This window comes from Leucopleurus acutus (genome assembly GCF_964270905.1).
Source record: "Leucopleurus acutus genome assembly, chromosome: 20".
Classification (NCBI taxonomy): Eukaryota; Metazoa; Chordata; class Mammalia; order Artiodactyla; family Delphinidae; genus Leucopleurus; species Leucopleurus acutus.
In genome coordinates, this window is record NC_139162.1 from 14144780 (window position 1) to 14167542 (window position 22763).

Sequence of the window (22763 nt, forward strand, 5' to 3'; positions counted from 1 at the left end):
TATAAAAGAAAAAAATGATAAACTGTATTTCATCAAAATTAAATTACTTTGCTAATGAAAAGACCCTGTTAAGAAATTAGAAAGATAATCCACTGATTGTGAGAAAATATTAACAATAATAATTTCTGAAAGACTTGTATGGAGAATATACAAAAACTACAGGCCAATAACAAAATGATAAATAACCCAATAAAGATTGGGCAAAAACCTTGAATACACACCTGAGAGTAGAAGATAAAAATAGAAGCACATGAAAAGTTACTCAACATTACAAGTCATTAGGGAAATGCAAATTTAAACCAGAAGAGATACCACTTCACTTCCACTAGAATGACTCAAATTAAAACAAAACAAATGAACAAACACAACAAAACAGAAATAGACTCAAAGATACAGAGAACAAACTGGTGGTTGCCAGAGGGGAGGGGACAGATGGGCAAAATAGGGACAGAGGATTAAAAGGTACAAACCTCCAGCTATAAAGTCAATGTCACAGCTCATGCAGCTCAGTATCAAAAAAACAAACAACCCAATCAAAAAATGGGTGGAAGAACTAAATAGACATTTCTCCAAAGAAGATATACAGATGGCCAACAAACACATGAAAAGATGCTCAACATCACTAATTATTAGAGAAATGCAAATCAAAACTACGATAAGGTATCACCTCACACTGGTCAGAATGGCCATCAGCAAAATATCTAAAAACAATAAATGCTGGAGAGGGTGTGGAGAAAAGGGAACCCTCCTGCACAGCTGGTGGGAATGCAAATTGATACAGCCACTATGGAGAACAGTATGGAGGTTCCTTAAAAAACTAAAAATAAAACTACCTTATGACCCAGCAATCCCACTACTGGGTGTATACCCCGAAAAAAACGTAATTCCAAAAGACACATGCACCCTATGTTCATTGCAGCACTATTTATAATAGCCAGGACATGGAAGCAAACTAAATGTCCATCAACAGATGAATGGATAAAGATGTGGTATATATATACAATGGACTATTACTCAGCCATAAAAAGGAACGAAACTGGGTCATTTGTAGAGATATGGATGGACCTAGAGTCTGTCATACAGAGTGAAGTAAGTCAGAAAGAGAAAAACAAATATCGTATAATATCGCTTATATATGGAATCCAGAAAAACGATACGGATGAACTTATTTGCAAAACAGAAATAGAGACACAGACGTGAGAACGGACGTATGGATATGTTGGGGGGGGGGATGAATTGGGAGAATGGGATTGACATATACACACTACTATGTATAAAATAGATAACTAATGAGAACCTACTGTATAGCACAGGGAACTCTACTCAGTGCTCTGTGGTAACCTAAATGGGAAGGAAATCCAAAAAAGAGGGGATATATGTATACATAGAGCATATGTATACATATACCATATGTATACGTATAGCTGATTCACTATACATATCAGGAACTAACACAACATTGTAAAACAACTATATTCCAATAAAAATTATTTTAAAAAATAAAAATAAAAAAGCCAATGTCACAGGGATTAATATACAACATAGTGAATATAGTAAATAATATTGTAATAACTTTGTATGGTGACAGATGGTCACCTGACTTACCGTGGTGATCATTTTGCAATACATAAAAATATCAAATCACTATGTTGTACACCCGAAACTAATATTAATATTGTAAGTCAATTCAATTTTTAAAAAGCACATGACCAAGAGCTGGTGAGGATGTGGAGTAACTGGAACCCTTAAACAGTGCTGGTGGGAATGTAAAATGCTTCAACCACTTTAGAAAACTTTTTGGAAGTTTCTTATAAAGTTAAGCATATAACTACTCTATGATCCAGCAATTCTACTCCCAAATATTTACCCGAGAGAAATAAACGCATATGTACACACACACACACACACACACACGACTTGTACAATAATGGTTATTAAAGCTTTATTCATAATAGCCCCAAACTTCAAACAATTCAGTTACATTAACAGAAGAATGGATAAACTATGTATAACCAAACAGTGGAATACTGCTCAGCAGTAAAAAGGGAATTGCCAATACACACAACAATATGAATAAATTTCAAAAACATTATGTTGAATGAAAGAAACCAGACTCAAAAGAGTATATACTGTATGAGTACATTTATCTGAAGTCCAAGAACAAGCAAAACTAATATAAGATGATAGAAATCAGAATCTCTGGGATGGCAGATGGAGGGATTGACTGGAAAGGGGCATGAGGGAACTTTGTGAGGTGATAGATGTTTTATATCTTGAATGTGTTACACAGGCATTTACATTTGTCAAAATGAATCAAACTGTACATTTAAGATCTGTGCATCTTATATCTAAATCATACCTCAATTTAAAAAGTCATAGAAGAATCACTTACAGGATCCTCAAACATGAATGAATATATAGGAATAAATCTAATCAAAATGTTCAAGACTCATACCCAGAAAACTGCTGCTGAGAGAAATTAAATGAAACCTAACTACATGCAGGGATAAACTGTGTTTATGATATACACAAAGGATTGAAAACTAGTGGGAAAGGATGAACTACTGCATAAGTATTGCTGAATAATGTGAAAAAAGACATACATTAAAAGCAGCTTTAAGTAGCACATTAAACTGGAGATTGAAATAACTAAAATACTCAATAAAACATTTTTCAAACTACTTTAAAACTGATCACTAACCTGATAGGAAAATAAGGACATTAAAGCAAAGTGAAGAATACCAGGAAATAATCTAGTGCCAAGGTTGTCTTTTGCCCTAGTGGACTTTGTTAACCCTTGAACTTCTGTTTTAACTATTGCATTGGGTGCCTAGGACAGGACATAAAGTCCAGGGCCTGCCCAAAGTAACGATGCTAAATCCAGAAACTACAAAACACAAAGAGGCATAAGATAATGATGGGGTTCAGAACACACTACCACAAAATATGGCACCTTGGCATATTAAATATTTCAAGCTGAAGGAACATAAGAAATGGCAGGTGCAAGAGGGATTTTCTTAACTTCTCCTGAAGCAGGCCACAGATCCCCCATGTAAGAGGTGCCCTCCAAGACCAGGTAGAAAGAAGCATGCGTATCTTCAAATATAGAGGGACATCAAGAGGAGCCTGAATAAACAGGCCTTACTGTTTCCCCCAGTTTGCTACTCTTAGCTCATGTCATTTTATTGTCCTGTCACGTTTTCCCACAACTCTCCATCCTTCATCAAACCAGCATAAAGGAATTCAGATTTTACTACTTCTTCAGATCTTCATTTCCTTATGAAGCCTCCCATATCATGTAAAACTTACATTAAATAAATTTTTATGTTCTTCTCTTGTTAATCTGTCTTTTGTTACAGGGGCCCCATCTTAAAAACCTAAATGGGTAGAGGAAAAAGACATTTTTCCTCCTCTACAGATACCATGATTGAAAAACCATAAGAAACAACAAACAGCAAAATAAATAAATAGATGAGCAGACTTAATATGTTTGAATTACCACATACACAATATAAATATGTTTAATATATTTAAGAAATAAAAGGGAAACATGAAAAATAAAAGAGTAGACAGCAATCAGATTTGACAAGAACCAAATAAAACTTTCAGAAATTAAAATAATAATTGAAAAATTAAAACTCAGCAGGTGAGTCTTCGCTGAAGAGGGAATTATTGAATGGGACAATAGATAGGAAGAAAGTATCCAGAGAAGTCTACAAAAAAATGGAAAACATAAAATAGAGGTTAAAAGTAATAAATAACAGACTAATTATAGAGTAAGTAATAGAATAATAAAGTAGTTGGAATACCAGAATAAGATAATAGAATGGAGACGAGCCAATAACCCACATGGAGAAAAAAAAAAGAAACGTGGTCCGCACCTGACACATATGCAAAACTGAAATCAAAGACAAATCATTAACTTAAACTAGCAGCTAAAACTACTGCCCTTCTAAAAGTAAACATAGGAGAACATATTCATGATCTTGGAAAAGGCAAAGATTTCTTAGCAAGAAGGCAAAAGCATTAATCTTGAAAGAAAAAAGGGCTTCCCTGGTGACACAGTGGTTAAGAATCCACCTGCCAATGCAGTGGACACGGGTTTGAGCCCTGGTCCGGGAAGATCCCACATGCCGTGGGGCAACTAAGCCTGTGCGCCACAACTACTGAGCCCGCACGCCACAACTACTGAAGTTCACGTGCCTAGAGCCCGTGCTCCGCAACAAGAGAAGCCACTGCAATGAGAAGCCCGCCCCCGCTCGCCGCAACTAGAGAAAGCCCACATGCAGCAATGAAGACCCAACACAGCCAAAAATAAATAAATTTTAAAAAGTTATTACATTTAAAAAAATGATAATACAGAGACTTCCGGGAAGATGGCGGAGGAGTAAGACGCGGAGGTCACCTTCCTCTCCACAGATACACCAGAAATACATCTACGCGTGGAACAACTCCTACGGAGCACCTACTGAACGCTGGCAGAAGACCTCAGACCTCCCAAAAGGCAAGGAACCCCCCACGTACCTGGTTAGGGCAAAAGAAAAAGCTAAACAGAGACAAAAGGATAGGGACGGGTCCTGCACCAGCGGGAGAGAGCGGAGAAGGAGGAAAAGTGTCCACACGCTGGGAAGCCCCTTCGCGAGTGGAGACTTCGGGAGGCGGAGTGGGGGAGCTTGGGAACCGCAGAGGAGAGCACAGCAACAGGGGTGCGGAGGGCAAAGCGAACAGATTCCAGCGCAGAGGATCGGGCCGACCGGCACTCACCAGCCTAGAGGCTTGTCTGCTCGCCCGCCGGGGCGGGCGGGACTGGGAGCTGAGGCTCCGGCTTTTGTCGGAGCGCCGGGAGAGGACTGAGGTTGGCGGCGTGAACACAGCCTGCAGGGCGTTGGTGCGCCGCGGCTGGCCGGGAGAGAGTCCGGGGAGGGGTCTGGACCTGCCGAAGAGGCAAGAGACTTTTACGTCCCTCTTTGTTTCCTGGTGCACGAGGAGAGGGGATTAAGAACGCTGCTTGAGAGAGCTCCAGGGACGGGCACGAGCCGCGGCTAAGAGTGCGGAGCCCAGGGGCGGACATGGGACGCTAGGGCCGCTGCTGCCGCAGCCAGGAGGCCTGTGTGCGAACACAGGTCACTAGCCACACGCCCTTCCGGGGAGCCTGTGCAGCCCACCACTGCCGGGGTCCCGGGATCCAGGGACGGCTCCCCCGGAGAGCGCTAGGCGCGCCTCAGGCTGCGGCGTCACGCCGGCCTCTGCCGCTGCAGGCCCGCCCCGCACTCCGTGACCCTCCCTACCCCCCCCCCCCCCCCCCCCCCCCCGGCCTGGGTGAGCCAGAGCCTCCGAATCAGCGGCTCCTTTAACCCCGTCCTGTCTGAGCAAAGAACAGACGCCCTCCGGCGACCTACACGCACAGGCGGGGCCAAATCCAAAGCTGAGCCCCTGGGAACTGTGAGAACAAAGAAGAGAAAGGGAAATCTCTCCCAGCAGCCTCAGAAGCAGCGGATTAAAGCTCCACAATCAACTTGATATACCCTGCATCTGTAGAATACCTGAATAGACAACGAATCATCCCAAATTAAGGAGCCCTGTGGATGAAAGGCTCTTGGTGCTGCAGCCAGGAGTCAGTGCTGTGCCTCTGAGGTGGGAGAGCCAACTTCAGGACACTGGTCCACAAGAGGCCTCCCAGCTGCACATAATATCAAACAGCAAAAATCTCCGAGAGATCTCCATCTCAACGCCAGCACCCAGCTTCACTCAACGACCAGCAAGCTACAGTGCTGGACATCCTATGCCAAACAACTAGCAAGACAGGAACACAACCCCATCCATTAGCAGAGAGGCTGCCCAAAATCATAATAAGTCTACAGACACCCCAAAACACACCACCAGACGTGGACCTGCCCACCAGAAAGACAAGATCCAGCCTCATCCACCAGAACACAGGCACTAGTACCCTCCACCAGGAAGCATACACAACCCACTGAACCAACCTTAGCCACTGGGGACAGACACAAAAAACAACAGGAACTACGAACCTTCAGCCTGCAAAAAAGGAGACCCCAAACACAGTAAGATAAGCAAAATGAAAAGACAGAAAAACACACAGCAGATGAAGGAGCAAGATAAAAACCCACCAGACCTAACAAATGAAGAGGAAATAGGCAGTCTACCTGAAAAAGAATTCAGAATAATGATAGTAAGGTTGATCCGAAATCTTGGAGATAGAATGGACAATAGAATGGACAAATTGCAAGAATCAGTTAACAAGGACCTAGAAGAACTAAAGATGAAACAAGCAACGATGAACAACACAATAAATGAAATTAAAAGTACTCTAGATGGGATCAATAGCAGAATAACTGAGGCAGAAGAACGGATAAGTGACCTGGAAGATAAAATAGTGGAAATAACTACTGCAGAACAGAATAAAGAAAAAAGAATGAAAAGAACTGAGGACAGTCTCAGAGACCTCTGGGACAACATTAAACGCACCAACATTCGAATTATAGGGGTTCCAGAAGAAGAAGAGAAAAAGAAAGGGACTGAGAAAATATTTGAAGAGATTATAGTTGAAAACTTCCCTAATATGGGAAAGGAAATAGTTAATCAAGTCCAGGAAGCACAGAGAGTTCCATACAGGATAAATCCAAGGAGAAATATGCCAAGACACATATTAATCAAACTGTCAAAAATTAAATACAAAGAAAACATATTAAAAGCAGCAAGGGAAAAACAACAAATAACACACAAGGGAATCCCCATAAGGTTAACAGCTGATCTTTCAGCAGAAACTCTGCAAGCCAGAAGGGAGTGGCAGGACATATTGAAAGTGTTGAAGGAGAAAAACCTGCAACCAAGATTACTCTACCCAGCAAGGATCTCATTCAGATTTGATGGAGAAATTAAAACCTTTACAGACAAGCAAAAGCTGAGAGAGTTCAGCACCACCAAACCAGCTCTACAACAACTGCTAAAGGAACTTCTCTAGGCAAGAAACACAAAAGAAGGAAAGGACCTACAATAACAAACCCAAAACAACTAAGAAAATGGGAATAGGAACACACATATCGATAATTACCTTAAATGTAAATGGACTAAATGCTCCCACCAAAAGACACAGATTGGCTGAATGGATACAAAAACAAGACCCATATATTTGCTGTCTACAAGAGACCCACTTCAGACCTAGAGACACATACAGACTGAAAGTAAGGGGATGGAAAAAGGTATTTCATGCAAATGGAAACCAAAAGAAAGCTGGAGTAGCAATTCTCATATCAGACAAAATAGACTTTAAAACAAAGACTATTAGAAGAGACAAAGAAGGACACTACATAATGATCAAGGGATCGATCCAAGAGGAAGATATAACAATTGTAAATATTTATGCACCCAACATAGGTGCACCTCAATACATAAGGCAAATACTGACAACCATAAAAGGGGAAATCGACAGTAACACATTCATAGTAGGGGACTTTAACACCCCACTTTCACCAATGGACAGATCATCCAAAATGAAAATAAATAAGGAAACACAAGCTTTAAATGATACATTAAACGAGATGGAGTTAATTGATATTTATAGGACATTCCATCCAAAAACAACAGAATACACATTTTTCTCAAGTGCTCATGGAACATTCTCCAGGATAGATCATATCTTGGGTCACAAATCAAGCCTTGGTAAATTTAAGAAAGTTGAAATTGTATCAAGTATCTTTTCTGACCACAACGCCATGAGACTAGATATCAATTACAGGAAAAGATCTGTAAAAAATACAAACACATGGAGGCTAAACAATACACTACTTAATAATGAAGTGATCACTGAAGAAATCAAAGAGGAAATCAAAAAATACTTAGAAACAAATGACAATGGAGACACAACGACCCAAAACCTGTGGGATGCAGCAAAAGCAGTTCTAAGGGGGAAGTTTATAGCAATACAAGCCCACCTTAAGAAGCAGGAAACATCTCGAATAAACAACCTAACCTTGCACCTCAAGCAATTAGAGAAAGAAGAACAAAAAAACCCCAAAGCTAGCAGAAGGAAAGAAATCATAAAAATCAGATCAGAAATAAATGAAAAAGAAATGAAGGAAACAATAGCAAAGATCAATAAAACTAAAAGCTGGTTCTTTGAGAAGATAAACAAAATAGATAAACCACTAGCCAGACTCATCAAGAAAAAAAGGGAGAAGACTCAAATCAATAGAATTAGAAATGAAAAAGGAGAGGTAACAACTGACACTGCAGAAATAAAAGAGATCATGAGAGATTACTACAAGCAACTCTATGCCAATAAAATGGACAATCTGGAAGAAATGGACAAATTCTTAGAAATGCACAACCTGCCAAGACTGAATCAGGAAGAAATAGAAAATATGAACAGACCAATCACAAGCACTGAAATTGAAACTGTGATTAAAAATCTTCCAACAAAGAAAAGCCCAGGACCAGATGGCTTCACAGGCGAATTCTATCAAACATTTAGAGAAGAGCTAACACCTATCCTTCTCAAACTCTTCCAAAATATAGCAGAGGGAGGAACACTCCCAAACTCCTTCTACGAGGCCACCATCACCTTGATACCAAAACCAGACAAGGATGTCACAAAGAAAGAAAACTACAGGCCAATATCACTGATGAACATAGATGCAAAAATCCTCAACAAAATACTAGCAAACAGAATCCAACAGCACATTAAAAGGATCATACACCATGATCAAGTGGGGTTTATTCCAGGAATGCAAGGATTCTTCAATATACGCAAATCTATCAATGTGATAAACCATATTAACAAACTGAAGGAGAAAAACCATATGATCATCTCAATAGATGCAGAGAAAGCTTTTGACAAAATTCAACACCCATTTATGATAAAAACCCTGCAGAAAGTAGGCATAGAGGGAACTTTCCTCAACATAATAAAGGCCATACATGACAAGCCCACAGCAAACATCATCCTCAATGGTGAAAAACTGAAAGCATTTCCACTAAGATCAGGAACAAGACAAGGTTGCCCACTCTCACCACTCTTATTCAACATAGTTTTGGAAGTTTTAGCCACAGCAATCAGAGAAGAAAAGGAAATAAAAGGAATCCAAATCGGAAAAGAAGAAGTAAAGCTGTCACTGTTTGCAGATGACATGATCCTATACATAGAGAACCCTAAAGATGCTACCAGAAAACTACTAGAGCTAATCAATGAATTTGGTAAAGTGGCAGGATACAAAATTAATGCACAGAAATCTCTGGCATTCCTATATACTAATGATGAAAAATCTGAAAGTGAAATCAAGAAAACACTCCCATTTACCACTGCAACAAAAAGAATAAAATATCTAGGAATAAACCTACCTAAGGAGACAAAAGATCTGTATGCAGAAAATTATAAGACACTGATGAAAGAAATTAAAGATGATACAAATAGATGGAGAGATCTACCATGTTCTTGGATTGGAAGAATCAACATTGTGAAAATGACTCTACTACCCAAAGCAATCTATAGATTCAATACAATCCCTATCAAACTACCACTGGCATTTTTCACAGAACTAGAACAAAAAATTTTGCAATTTGTATGGAAACACAAAAGACCCCGAATAGCCAAAGCAATCTTGAGAACGAAAGAAGGAACTGGAGGAATCAGGCTCCCAGACTTCAGACTATACTACAAAGCTACAGTTATCAAGACGGTATGGTACTGGCACAAAAACAGAAAGACAGATCAATGGAACAGGATAGAAAGCCCAGAGATAAACCCACGCACATATGGTCACCTTATCTTTGACAAAGGAGGCAGAAATGTACAGTGGAGAAAGGACAGCCTCTTCAATAAGTGGTGCTGGGAAAACTGGACAGCTACATGTAGAAGTATGAGATTAGATCACTCCCTAACACCATACACAAAAATAAGCTCAAAATGGATTAAAGACCTAAATGTAAGGGCAGAAACTATCAAACTCTTAGAGGAAAACATAGGCAGAACACTCTATGACATAAATCACAGCAAGGTCCTTTTTGACCCACCTCCTAGAGAAATGGAAATAAAAACAAAAGTAAACAAATGGGACCTAATGAAACTTAAAAGCTTTTGCGCAGCAAAGGAAACCATAAAGAAGACCAAAAGACAACCCTCAGAATGGGAGAAAATATTTGCAAATGAAGCAATGGACAAAGGATTAATCTCCAAAATTTATAAGCAGCTCATGCAGCTTAATAACAAAAAAACAAACAACCCAATCCAAAAATGGGCAGAAGACCTAAATAGACATTTCTCCAAAGAAGATATACAGAGTGCCAACAAACACATGAAAGAATGCTCAACATCACTAATCATTAGAGAAATGCAAATCAAAACTACAATGAGATATCATCTCACACCAGTCAGAATGGCCATCATCAAAAAATCTAGAAACAATAAATGCTGGAGAGGGTGTGGAGAAAAGGGAACCCCCTTACACTGTTGGTGGGAATGTAAATTGATACAGCCACTGTGGAGAACAGTATGGAGGTTCCTTAAAAAGCTACAAATAGAACTACCATATGACCCAGCAATCCCACTACTGGGCATATACCCTGAGAAAACCATAATTCAAAAAGAGTCATGTACCAAAATGTTCATTGCAGCTCTATTTACAATAGCCCAGAGATGGAAACAACCTAAGTGTCCATCATCGGATGAATGGATAAAGAAGATGTGGCACATATATACAATGGAATATTACTCAGCCATAAAAAGAGACAAAATTGAGCTATTTGTAATGAGGTGGATAGACCTAGAGTCTGTCATACAGAGTGAAGTAAGTCAGGAAGAGAGAGACAAATACCGTATGCTAACACATATATATGGAATTTAAAAAAAAAATGTCATGAAAAACCTAGGGGTGAAACAGGAATAAAGACACAGACTTACTAGAGAATGGACTTGAGGCTATGGGGAGGGGGAAGGATAAACGGTGACAAAGCGATAAAGAGGCATGGACATATATACACTACCAAAAGTAAGGTAGTTAGCTAGTGGGAAGCAGCCGCATAGCACAGGGAGATCAGCTCGGTGCTTTGTGACCGCCTGGAGGGGTGGGATAGAGAGGGTGGGAGGGAGGGAGATGCAAGCGGGAAGAGATATGGGAATATATGTATATATATAACTGATTCATTTTGTTGTGAAGCTGAAACTAACATACCATTGTAAAGCAATTATACTCCAATAAAGATGTTAAAAAAAAATAAAAATAAAAAAATAAAAAAAAAATGATAATACAGATTTCATAAAAATTTAAAATGTCAGCTCATCAAGAAATACCATTAAGGAAATGACAAGGCAATCTACAGACTGGTAGAGAAAATTAACAACACATATACTTGACAAATGACTAGTATTCAGAATAACAAGTTGTAAAGTACTCTTACAAATTAATGATAAAAGGAAAAACAACTCAAAAATGAGCAAAAGACTTCAACACTTAAATTTAAAAGATACATGAAAAGCCAGCAAGCACATGAAAAGGTGTTGAACATCATTAATCATTAGAGAAATAAAAATTAAAACCACCAGAAGACATCACTTTATACATCCAGTATACCTAAAATGAACAATACAACACTATGGGTAGGCAAGGGTGTGAAGCAACTGGAACTCGCAAGCTTTGCTGGTGGGAGTGTAAAATGGCACTACTTTGAAAAACTGACATCCCTGGTGGGTTATGTACTGTGCTTTTAATCTTCCACTGTTGGGTTACATGGGCCAAAACTTCCCCCTTTTGTTTAAGCTAGTCCAGGTTAGGTTTTTCTTACTAGCAGCCAGTGAATTGTGGACAACACTAAAAGATAAATATAGATTGTGCCACTGATTATGAATTGTTGTTGTGCTGGGCAGTGTGGAGCCAGGACCACTTAACCACACGTCCTTATTCAAAGGCTTGATTGATCCTGCTCAGATAAGCATCCACAAAGTCAGCAACTCTGAACTATGACCTAGGTATCATTTGTTGCTTTTTCCCTGACTGTGCACTTCTGTTTTCTCCCTACAGTGACCTTCTGATGCAGACAATCTGGGTCAATCAACACAAATGGGTAAAAAAGAAGTGAGAAGGAAATGAGAAAAATCATGAAATAATAAATAGTAGTAATAAATATTAATTTGAAAACCAACTTCAGAGACTCGCGTAATGTACATGCAGTCTACATGACCATAGATTAAATATTTGCAAAAACAATAAGTGAATTTTCATTACTATCCTGGGTGGGGCCTTCAAGAAAATGCTAGCAGCAATAGACAAAGTCCTAGATTTAAGTAAGACATTTGTATATTCTAAGGATTAAAGTAACCGGATCTTACATCCAGTTAGAGGACACACACGAGAACATTCTGAACTCGGGTCTGTATTTTTTAAATGTTAGACTAATGCAGCAGTAACTGGAAAACCCATGTGTTATTACGTTACCTTCAGGTTCCCATTTACATATAAATAACCTCAGCCTACCAGTGTAACTTCTGGGTATGGGTTTCTTCCGTTCCTTCTGAGCCCTATATTTCTCAGGCTTTCAAGCACAGGAGAAACTGGTAGGTGGCATTTATACGTGGCTCAGCATCATTTCTGCTGGAGGCGTTCAGTCTTTAGTTCTTTACCTTGTGGGTCTTAGCTTACTCTAACGCAGCCAAAATAACCATTTCCTGTTTTGCCTCATCATGTTTTCCATCTGACCTTTCTTAAAATGTAGAACTTTTAACAAAGAATAACACATACCTGTGTCGTAATGCACAATAAGTTTTTCGCTGTGATTGCCCACGGTTTGTGGCTCAAAATCCACTTCCAGTTGCATGGACTCTCCTACATTAAGGGTTCCAATAGATGGCTCTACAGAGAAGGGCCTGCAACACACGTGGAGACACATCATCAGAACACATTCCTATATGTACACATATAGCTGATTCACTTCCTTGTACAGCAGAAACTAATGCAACACTGTAAAGCAATTATACTCCAATAAAAAAAAAAAGAACACATTCCCGACTAGTGTGAGGGGAAAGGGGAGAGGAGACATGAGTTCCAGTTCTGCGGACAACACAGACCCGACACCACAATTCAGTGATTCATAAGGATACCTTCCCGTTAATGTGAAAGAACTTTAGTATTAATGTTAAAATAACAGTAATAGAACAACAAATGTAAGAAAAACTTAAATGATGCATAATATTCTTGTTTGTATCCTTGCCATTTAGCCTTTCTTTTAACATTCACTGAGTGATTCCGGTAAAGGACAGACTTATAACATGTACGCAAATACTGTAATTTGCAAAAGAACAGTACCTTCAAAGGGATAAAAATCAAGTTTTGCGAGAGTTCAGCGAAGAGAGGGTTTTATGACGGAAAAACATACCAGAGTCTCAAAAGTAAAGTGATCACACAATCACACAAGGATAAGGTGAGGGCAGTCTAACAAGGGGTCTTTTTAAAAGGGGGGAAGGGGTGTAGGGAAACTACAAGAGATGATGCAATTGCCCAGGGTTGTTAACAGTAGAACTGTTACCACCTCTAGGCCCAAAGAGTCAAGGAGAAGGAATGGTTTTGAAACCCACCAGAGTCCTAAGAGAAGGCTGCCTTATGAGGCTCAAAGGGCTTTAGTTAAGAGAGACAGTCAGCCCAGGAGACCTCACACATAGGACACTAGGGGGAAAAGTGCCTTGACCTCACATCCTTTGCCTGATTGCCTGCTGGGACTCCCACTGGCTGAACCCAACCAGAAGCCAAAGGCATGGGGAGCCTAATGACCTCTGCCATATAGGTTAGCCTCCTGGGTGAGAGTAAGCTGGAGAAGGGTGGGGAGCATTTGGAAAGGCAAACTGGGGACATCTGTGTCTTGAAAATAGAATTTGGGCATGCAGACCTTATGGGGAGGTAGGGTGGATCTGTGAACAGGAAACAGTTGACTTTAATTGTCCTGGAAAGGAAGAGTAAGAGAGAAGCTGGATCTGATCATGAAGTACCTTAAATAACTTACAGAGCTCTTCCTTCTAAACAGGACCCAGCCCTTTTAATTATTTTCATGGTCCATTTCACTTCTTTAAATTGCCAGTTTTTCAAAATAATGTGTTGGACAATGTATCTGGCAGGCTAAGCTGTTTCTGATTATTTACTTCTATCGCAACTGTTTTTAGTCTTCAGTCCTTAAACCTTCCCTTAGATAATGAACTTAATTTCAGAAAACCTAACCTTTCTTCTATGAGGGTATGGAGCTTACAGCATGGGTAGCACTTGGTGGTACCTGAGATTATCACTGCAGGACCTCGAGTGCTTCCTACCACGGGCACTTGTTTATTTTCTCTGGTGCCCTCTATTTGGATTGCCCTCTCCTTTCACTACTTTCCCATTCCTTTGTCTGTCCTTTTCCCATACCTTCAGCACTGAACCTCCAATGAACTCCAGGCACTGTTGTAGGGGCACCAAGAGGTAGTAGTTACTAGCCTGGAGCCAACTGAATAAGTTCAAAACCCAGATCAGCCATGAGCTTGGGTAAGTCACTGAACATTCAGTTTCCTCAACTGTAAAATGAGGATAAAGACAGCACCCATTTCACAGGGTTGTAGTGAGAATTAAAGGAGTTGATAGAGGTAAAGGCGTAGAATAATGTCTGGCATGTAGGAAATGCTAAACAAATGTTTATTATTATTTTTGTTATTGCTGTTGTTATCTCCCTCATTGGCAGCCGGAGGATGATCTTGGGTATTCAGGTTTTTATCATCCTCCTCTCAATCCTTCACACTGCTCTAGAGACATTGTAAAAAATCACACACAAGATATAACACATCAATCTCTTGTTCAAACACCTTCAGTGGCCCCCATAACTTATGTAATAAAGTTCAAAGTCCTCGACATTTGAGGTCCCACACAATCTACTCCCAACTAGTTTTGGCCTTCTCATTAAACAGATACATCTGTCCAAATACATTATACACCTGTCACATTCTATGTCAGACTGGGGTGGGACGGAATGGGAGGGCTTTAGTCTCTACACCCATAACCTTCCCCATCACTGCACCTACTCTTCCTTCCAACCAGACAGTGCCCCCTACATAGTTCCAGAACTGCTTGGGTCAGATAGGAACATTCACCGTTTCCATGTCATACTCCTTCCAAAGTCACCCATCATAGCCTAGACTCAAAGTTACCTTTTAAATAGAATCTTTCCTGATTCTCTCTCTTATTAATAATGTCTCCTTCCTCTCAGAGGCCATAACTTTATTTTTACTTCTTACATTAGCTCACCTTGTACAATAATAAGTTTTCATGCCTGTCTCTCCCAATAGCTAGAGACTCTTGAGATGAAAGGAAAGAGAAAGCAAACAAAATTTCATTAGCACATACTCTATGCTGGGTACTACAGTAGGCACTTTACGTATGTCAATTCTTTTAATCCTCACAAAATCTTGAGAAAGTAGGTCTTGTTATTTGCATTTTAGATACGAGAAAGCAGATGCTCTAAAACGGCAGGCAACTGGCCCAAAGCTACCCAACTAGGTAGTGGTAGAGCAGGGATAGAAGCCTGCCTTCAAGTTTTTTTCTGTCTCTCCAAACCATCCCTGAATGTGGAAGCCACCTGGTTAGATTCATCTTTGTGTCTCTCACTACCCCATGCATAGCTCTTTACTCATAGGAGCCTCTCAAAAGAGGTTGTTAAATTGAATTATAATCAACTTTTAAAGGGAAATTAAAAATACCTCTAATCTTTATTTAATCTTTATAACAACGTGGCAGAACAGAAAAGGAGCAGACTTTTGGTATCACAAGAATCTCTGCTTGATGGGAGATGAAGGTTAGTCTCAGCGTCTTTAAAGTTCTTTCCTTCCTTATGGTCTCAGGAAGAATCTGAAGAATTGAGAACTGGCCCCAGTTTCCTGGCTTTGGGAACAACATTGTAACATTCTCTTCTACCTCCGCTTCCCCAGTTTCTAATATTTTTCTCCCTACACTGTGCTTTCATTTTTTTTCCCAAACATTTCTTAGTAGCAAAATAACAGTTTTGAAATGAATTGGATAGTATTACATTACAGAACGTAAGCTAATTTTCTATGGACAAAGGGACTCTTCTTAGGACCTCCAGAAATCCTAATTCCATACAGTGGTAACAGATTCTTCCCTTTTGTGCTAATTGTTGGGTTTATATTACACTAAACTTCTTCAGTGGTTAGAAAATCACCTGGGATAGCCATATGCTACTTAGAGCCGCCTAAGCTTTCTCTATAAGTCAGACATTAATTGGATAGAGTGTGTTAAGTTCTGGTGCTTAAACATTGTTTATAACTTGATTTTGTATTCATTTTACTAGAGGCAGACAGGCTGAAAAGGCTAGAGAATACCAAGTACCAGAAAATGATCTTACAGAGAGGTAAAAGGTGCTGTTCCTCCAGGGTATAAAGCTGCCTCTGTCTACCAGAATGTCTGGTTTCGATATCACATCCTCATTAATACTGAATACTTGATTAGGGAGGGAACTCGGGTTTGTGTAAAATCATGAGCCACAAGAAAGATTTTGAGTTTTTGTTCAATCCACTATGAACTGCTCTTAAGAACTAAAACTATTCCATTCAAATGATTCAATATTTTAGCAGAAGACTAAATACTGGTTCTATTATATTAAACATTGAATATAAAATTAGTATTTTTCCTTCAGATAATCTTTCTTATTAACTGATTCCTAAATTGAGATTTTAGATTTTGAAAGTGCTCCTTAATTCTTTCTATTTCACCTTCCAAAATTAATCCTACTTTAATAGTCAAAGTTATTCTGGTACCTACTCAAGTTTTAGGTCAAATCTGTAATAAAGGTGAAGAGTAATTGTTTATGTTCTCTGTATACTTTAGAGCACATTGAGGCTCCTTTTATTAGTGTAAAAAAACACTATGCCTCTTTTATAGTACTTGGAGCATGATTTTTTTTTTAATTATTGTAGAGGTTTATAGTTGTAGCTCTGCTGTTGCGATATATTGTTGGTTAGGCATCCTATAAACATTTATTAAGCACTTATTTATTCTAGACACTTTGCTAGATGCTGGGGACATACAAATGAGAAGAGATACAATCCTTGCATTTGAGATCATATTCTAATGGGAGCAACAGACACATAAAGTTTTATTTTTTATAATTTATATGAACCTGACCACTTATAAACTTCACCATTAATTAAATCATTATTTCAATGAAAAGAATATGATTTGTTTTTTAAACAATTTCCTGTGAGATATTATTTCTAACTGTATAATGCCTATAAAAGCAGCAAGACCAAGAGTATAGACCCTATGTTTTTGACTCCAAATTCTCAAACTACATATACTGCTCCACTATGTCTATTGACAATCATGTTGTCAATGAAAGAGTGGTCCTCAGCCCTGTCTGGGCAATACAATCACCTGTGCACTTTTCAGAATGGATACTCATCAGGGAATCCCCTCAGACATTCTGATTCAATAAAATGTGACCACAAATTCAACTGCATTCTTTCGCATTGTAGTCGTTAGGGTTTTCAGTTGCAAACAACAGAAACCAATTCTGGATAACTTAGGCAGAAAAGGGATTTATTGGAAGGATTTGAGGTAGCTCACAGAATTGACATCATGGTTGGAATACATGCATTTTGTGGAAAGAACCATTTTGTGCATAAAAGTACCATTTTGTGCAGAGTCTAAACAGGAAAACAAAAATAAACAGGAAATTTAATTGAAAGACTTGGTTACACAGAAGATGAAAGCTATGAAAAGCCCAACTTAAGATGGTGAGATAGCTCAGGGATTGGTAATAGCAGTAAGCCATTTCCACCACTGGGCTGGAAACCAAAGGAGAGGAGGAAGTATTAGCAGATCCTGGGGACCTGGCAGAAGTTGGAACCATAGCAGGTCTGTCTGACAGGAGCTAGAACCACAGAGGAGATACAGCTGCTTGCTGGGGACTCTACTGAAGTTAGACAGGGAGGAAGAGAAATACTCTGACTTCTTCCTACTCTCCAACCTCCTTCTAGTGCCCCCCACTGGTCAAACCCAGGTGGAATCCAGCAGGTCGTGGAGGCTAGAGGGGCTAACACAGCCCAACATAGATACTGAGCAAAGCCTGGGAAGGGCAAGGAATGGATCTTGAGGTAAACAAGGCCAGAACTGGCCCATGTTTGTTTTAATCCAAGTTTTGCTATTAACTTACTAGGGGAACTTGGCTAAGTCATTTACCTTCTCAGACCTTATTTCTTTCATCTGTAAAATGGGAATGTTGGACTAGAGTTTCTAATGTCATTATGATTGCTGGCTAGTCCTTGAGTTAGCTCACCATTTTACCTTAGAAGTGTTTCTACATTAGGAAAAGATGATTCACATTCACAGTTACATGGATATAAAAGTTTTAGATCTTTTCCCGCAACTTCACACTATTAAATCTGTGATTTTGTTTCACTTTACATGAATGTATTGCCAATTATGTGTAGTTTTTAAGATTCAGCCAAACAGTTCAGGAAGATGTGCTGCCTGTGCTTGTTTTTCCACCTTAGGTGGACTCTCTTTTTCATTGGAACAATACCAATGTCACAGGAAGTTTTTAATGTGTATTATGGATGGTGGTTATGAAAGTTCTTTTTTTTTTTTTAACCAAAAGAGATTGGTTCTTTCTAAGTCATGGTGAGCCAGTTGAACAACTTGCTCTCTTCCCTTCAATCAAAATATGAGTCTCACCACGAAATGACAAAAGAAGCCTTTATAAGCACTTTGACAATGTCAGGAGACACTGATTTTCAAAAGAATTATTCCTTTGCCTCTGACGGTTGATTTATCTAAAGTGGGTCAGAGTCCTGCTTCCACCCAGGATGTAGAGAGCTGAAAAGAGTGTTTCTTTTACCCTAACAACAACAACAACAAAAAAAACCCAGATAAACAACAAAATCACAATTTTTCTCAAACCCATTAGAGAGCTGAGATTGCAGGGCAAACAAAAATGGACAATCCCTGCCCCTAAAGAAGACAAGACATGTGCAGAGTATTTCACCTGTGGCAGACAGAACATTCCTACAAGCAGAAGAAATGGTGAGAGAGGATGGAGAAAAGAAATATTTGAAGAGATAATGCCCGATGTTTTCCAAAAATAATGACAGATCCAAGAAGCTCAGAGAACTTCAGGCAGGATTGAAACGAAAACCAAATAAATGCAAAATAAGATCCTTAAACCAAAAAACAACCAAAAACAAAATCCACATCTAGACACATCACATTCAAACTGCTAAAAACCAAATATAAAGACAAAATCTTGAGGCAGCCCAAGAAAAAGACATAATTACCTACAGAAGAACAAAGCTAGGAATTACAGAATTCTCATTAGAAAAATGTAAGCCAAAAGACAATGAAGTGACATCTTTAAAGTACTAAAAAAAAATGTATATATAACTGCCATTTCACAATTCTATACTGTAGAGAAAAAATCTTTCAAAAAATGAAGGCAAAATACTTTTTTTCAAGTAGACAAAAACTGAGATAATATCCACTAGATCTGTGCTACAGGAAATATTAAAGTAGTTTTTCAGCCAGGAAGAAATGATACCAAACAGAAACTTGAATCTACATGAAATGGTTTAGAGCTAGTGATGCTCCTGGGACACATGTAAGAATAAACACAAATTCCCTCCTGAGGGATGTGCCTCAACCCACATTATGGCATCCCTGCTACCTACAATATGGCAGACCAAGTAACCCGAAAACTCTTCCACCAGAAAATACCTAGAAAGTCTGGATAAAATATAACTTACATAAATGTGTAGCTGAGCATGCAAAAAAAAAAGAGGCAAATCCACAGGATTCAAAAACAAGAGGAAATAAGAAACAGAGCAGTAAGCCACTGAGCCCTTGAAGCCTGGGTTTTAACAGCCCTGCTAATAGCAGCAGGATACAAGGTCTTGGGATGGTTAAGTCAGGGGAATGGTAACAAAATCCCCATATAAATCTGGGAAACTTCAAAGGTTAAAAAAACATTCTCCCATTAGCACAAGGAAAGATGTCTATCGTGGTTTTGAATGAGGGAAACAAGGATTCTCTAGGGAATTCATACTTTGGACATGTGTATTCTACCAGTTTAGGGTTTAGATATGCATGATCAGTCCAGGAACCCCTAAGTCAAGAAGTTACCAGAGAGGCAGTCTATGTAGTCTAATCTTTGGGAACCAGGCAGAAGGAAATGCTAATCCTTACTGGAGAGATGTGTCCTTAAACTAGAGATTGTCCTTAAACTAGCGAAGGATTCCACAGATAAAGCCCTTATGAAAATGACCCAGCTCAATACCTGCCTTATTTTTAAAAAGTCATAGAAAAAGAACTTGACCTTCTGTCTCCTGTGTTCCCAAGCTGGCCATTCTTGTTATGGCCCTGCTAATCAGCCAGCATCTTCACGTCCCATAACAACCATTCTTCCCCATCTTATAAGAGAGATCATTGAGGGCAAGGATTGTCCCATAATATTTATATTGTCCCATAATGTCTACTACACTATAGCTACACCATAAATTATCAGATTAAAATCAAACAGCTTCACTTACTAGCTATGTGCTCTTGAGCGAGTTATACAACCTCTCTATTGCTCAGCTTTCTCATCTTCAAAGCAGGTTGAGTTCTTCTCATATCTCATCACTTCAAACTCTTCTTCTGCCTCCTTCTATTTTTAAAGATGTTTGTGATTACACTTGGCCCACCCAGATAATCCAGGATAATCTGCCCATTTTTAAGGTCAGCTGATTAGCAACCTTAATGACATCTACAGCCCTAGTCCCCTCTGTCATGTAACACTACACATTTCCAGGTTCTGGGGATTAGGACATGCACATATTTGAGGAGCCGTTATTCTGCCCACCACACTGGCAGTAGGTCATTTAAAGAAACAATAAAAGAAGAAACACTCACTATACAGTACTTGCTACATACCAGCAGTTTATGTTTATTAATTCATCTATTCCTCACAACAACCCCGTAAGGTGGCTACTTTCCCCCGTTTTTCAGATAAGAAAATTGTGGGTGGCCTCTAGAGCTGGACAAGGCAAAGAAATGGATCCTCCCATCAAGCCTCCAGAAAAGAACACAGCCCTGCCCACACTGGGAGTTTAGCCCAGTGACGATTCTGATCTACTGAAGGGTCAGGTAATAGATCCGTGTTGTTTCAAGCCATGAAGTTTGCGGTAATTTATTACAATAGGAGTAGAAAACTAATACAGCCAGTTATGAAAGTCTCAGTCACAACAAATATGTTTATTAATATATTCCCATGAGCCATTCGCTATGCTAAATAGAAAGGCTCTTATCCAGCATTTCAGAAAACCACCCGTACCCAAACAGGTAACCTTGAATTTTGGGTTCCTCGTGGGATGAAGAAGTAGTCTGCCCCACATCATTGAGGTCTCCCATCCTTGCAAGTGAAGACTGTAATAAGCAGTTGCATCTTGACTGCTATTCTAGGAGACTACATGTGCTGACTAGATTTAGTTATAATCAATCAAAAACAAAAGCTGAAGGAATGCGTACCTATGAGTTTTGAGGTGAAACACAGCATCTTTGTTGCCAATGTTTCGCACCAGCAGAATCTTCTGAGTGCTGTATTTAACAGGGCAAGCAGAAAAATTCAGCTTGTCAGGAAAATCTAGGATGGCTCGTGCACCTCTAGCTTTGATGGGCACAATAAACTTTTCTCTTTCAGTGACACAGGTCAACATATGGGCATAGTCCTACAAGAGAAGGGTACAATCATTACTTGTGGAAACACCAACATGACCAAGATAACTGCAAGAAATATGGCTGTATGCCAAGCATCTTGCAAAACAACTTAATATATATATATATTCTATGAAACCTTCTCAAGACAATTATGGATGTACCTTCAATGAGATACTCTTTTCTAAGAAAAAGAACAGTTCAAGTATTAAAACCTACAAGCCAATAGAGAAGCTTATGCTTCTTGTGTTTCCCGGATATTAGGGAGGTGGGATGTGGGACAGTTGAGGCTCATTCTTCTTTAGATCAGAGGAGGTTCACACCAGTAACTTCACGTCCTCCTTCTAAACCCTACCTACTTATCCTTCAAGCCATGTGTTAGACTGATAGCTCCGAATAATGGTCTCTCTATGACCACACTCTTTGAAATATGACTGTCCAGCTTCTTCATCATGAGTGGAGTCTATTTCTTTACCCTGTGCTTTGACCACTGGAATGTGGCAGACGTTATGCTATGCCAGTTCCAAGCTAAGGCCTCAAGAAGCTTTGGGCATTTCCATTCTTGCTCTTGAAACTCTGCCATGTAAACAAGCCTGGTCTAGCCTACGGCAGGATGGGAGCCCAGATGTCCCATGCTAGACCAGCCTACTGCCCCAGATATGTGAGAGAGCCCAGCCAAGTTAAGCAGAGTTGCCTACCCAACTCATGGGTGGGCCCAGCCAAGATTAGCTAAACCACAGTCTGGTGAGCCATAATATCCATAACTGAATTTGGGAGTGGTCTGTCGTTATACAACAATCGCTAACCTATTCAAAGCCCATTGTAAACCTCACCTCTCGGGCAAAGCCATTACTGACCATTCCAAATAAAAATGCTGAGGCCCTAGGCATCCATCGTCCCCAATCTTGAGTCTAAATGCAACAGAAATGCTGAATTAAGTCACCCTTTATCTCCTCTCATAAGATAGGAAAATGGAAATCTCATCCTCAATGCAACAAAGAAAAAGTTAAAAGTAAACCATCACCAACAAGCAAACCTAAA

General features: G+C 39.5%; 1 protein-coding gene across 3 annotated transcripts in view; it reads right to left on the reverse strand.

Moving 5' to 3' along the window:
- The window catches only part of HYDIN (HYDIN axonemal central pair apparatus protein), a gene marked incomplete at both ends in the record, with an annotated part of 352197 nt that overhangs the window by 301881 nt on the left and 27553 nt on the right, over positions 1 to 22763 (reverse strand). For all 3 annotated transcript variants that reach the window (XM_082863052.1, XM_082863051.1, XM_082863050.1), the window contains 2 exons: positions 12750 to 12874; positions 21537 to 21736. In XM_082863052.1, the coding sequence (XP_082719178.1) occupies positions 12750 to 12874; positions 21537 to 21736 (325 nt within the window). The remainder of the gene's footprint in view (positions 1 to 12749; positions 12875 to 21536; positions 21737 to 22763) is intronic.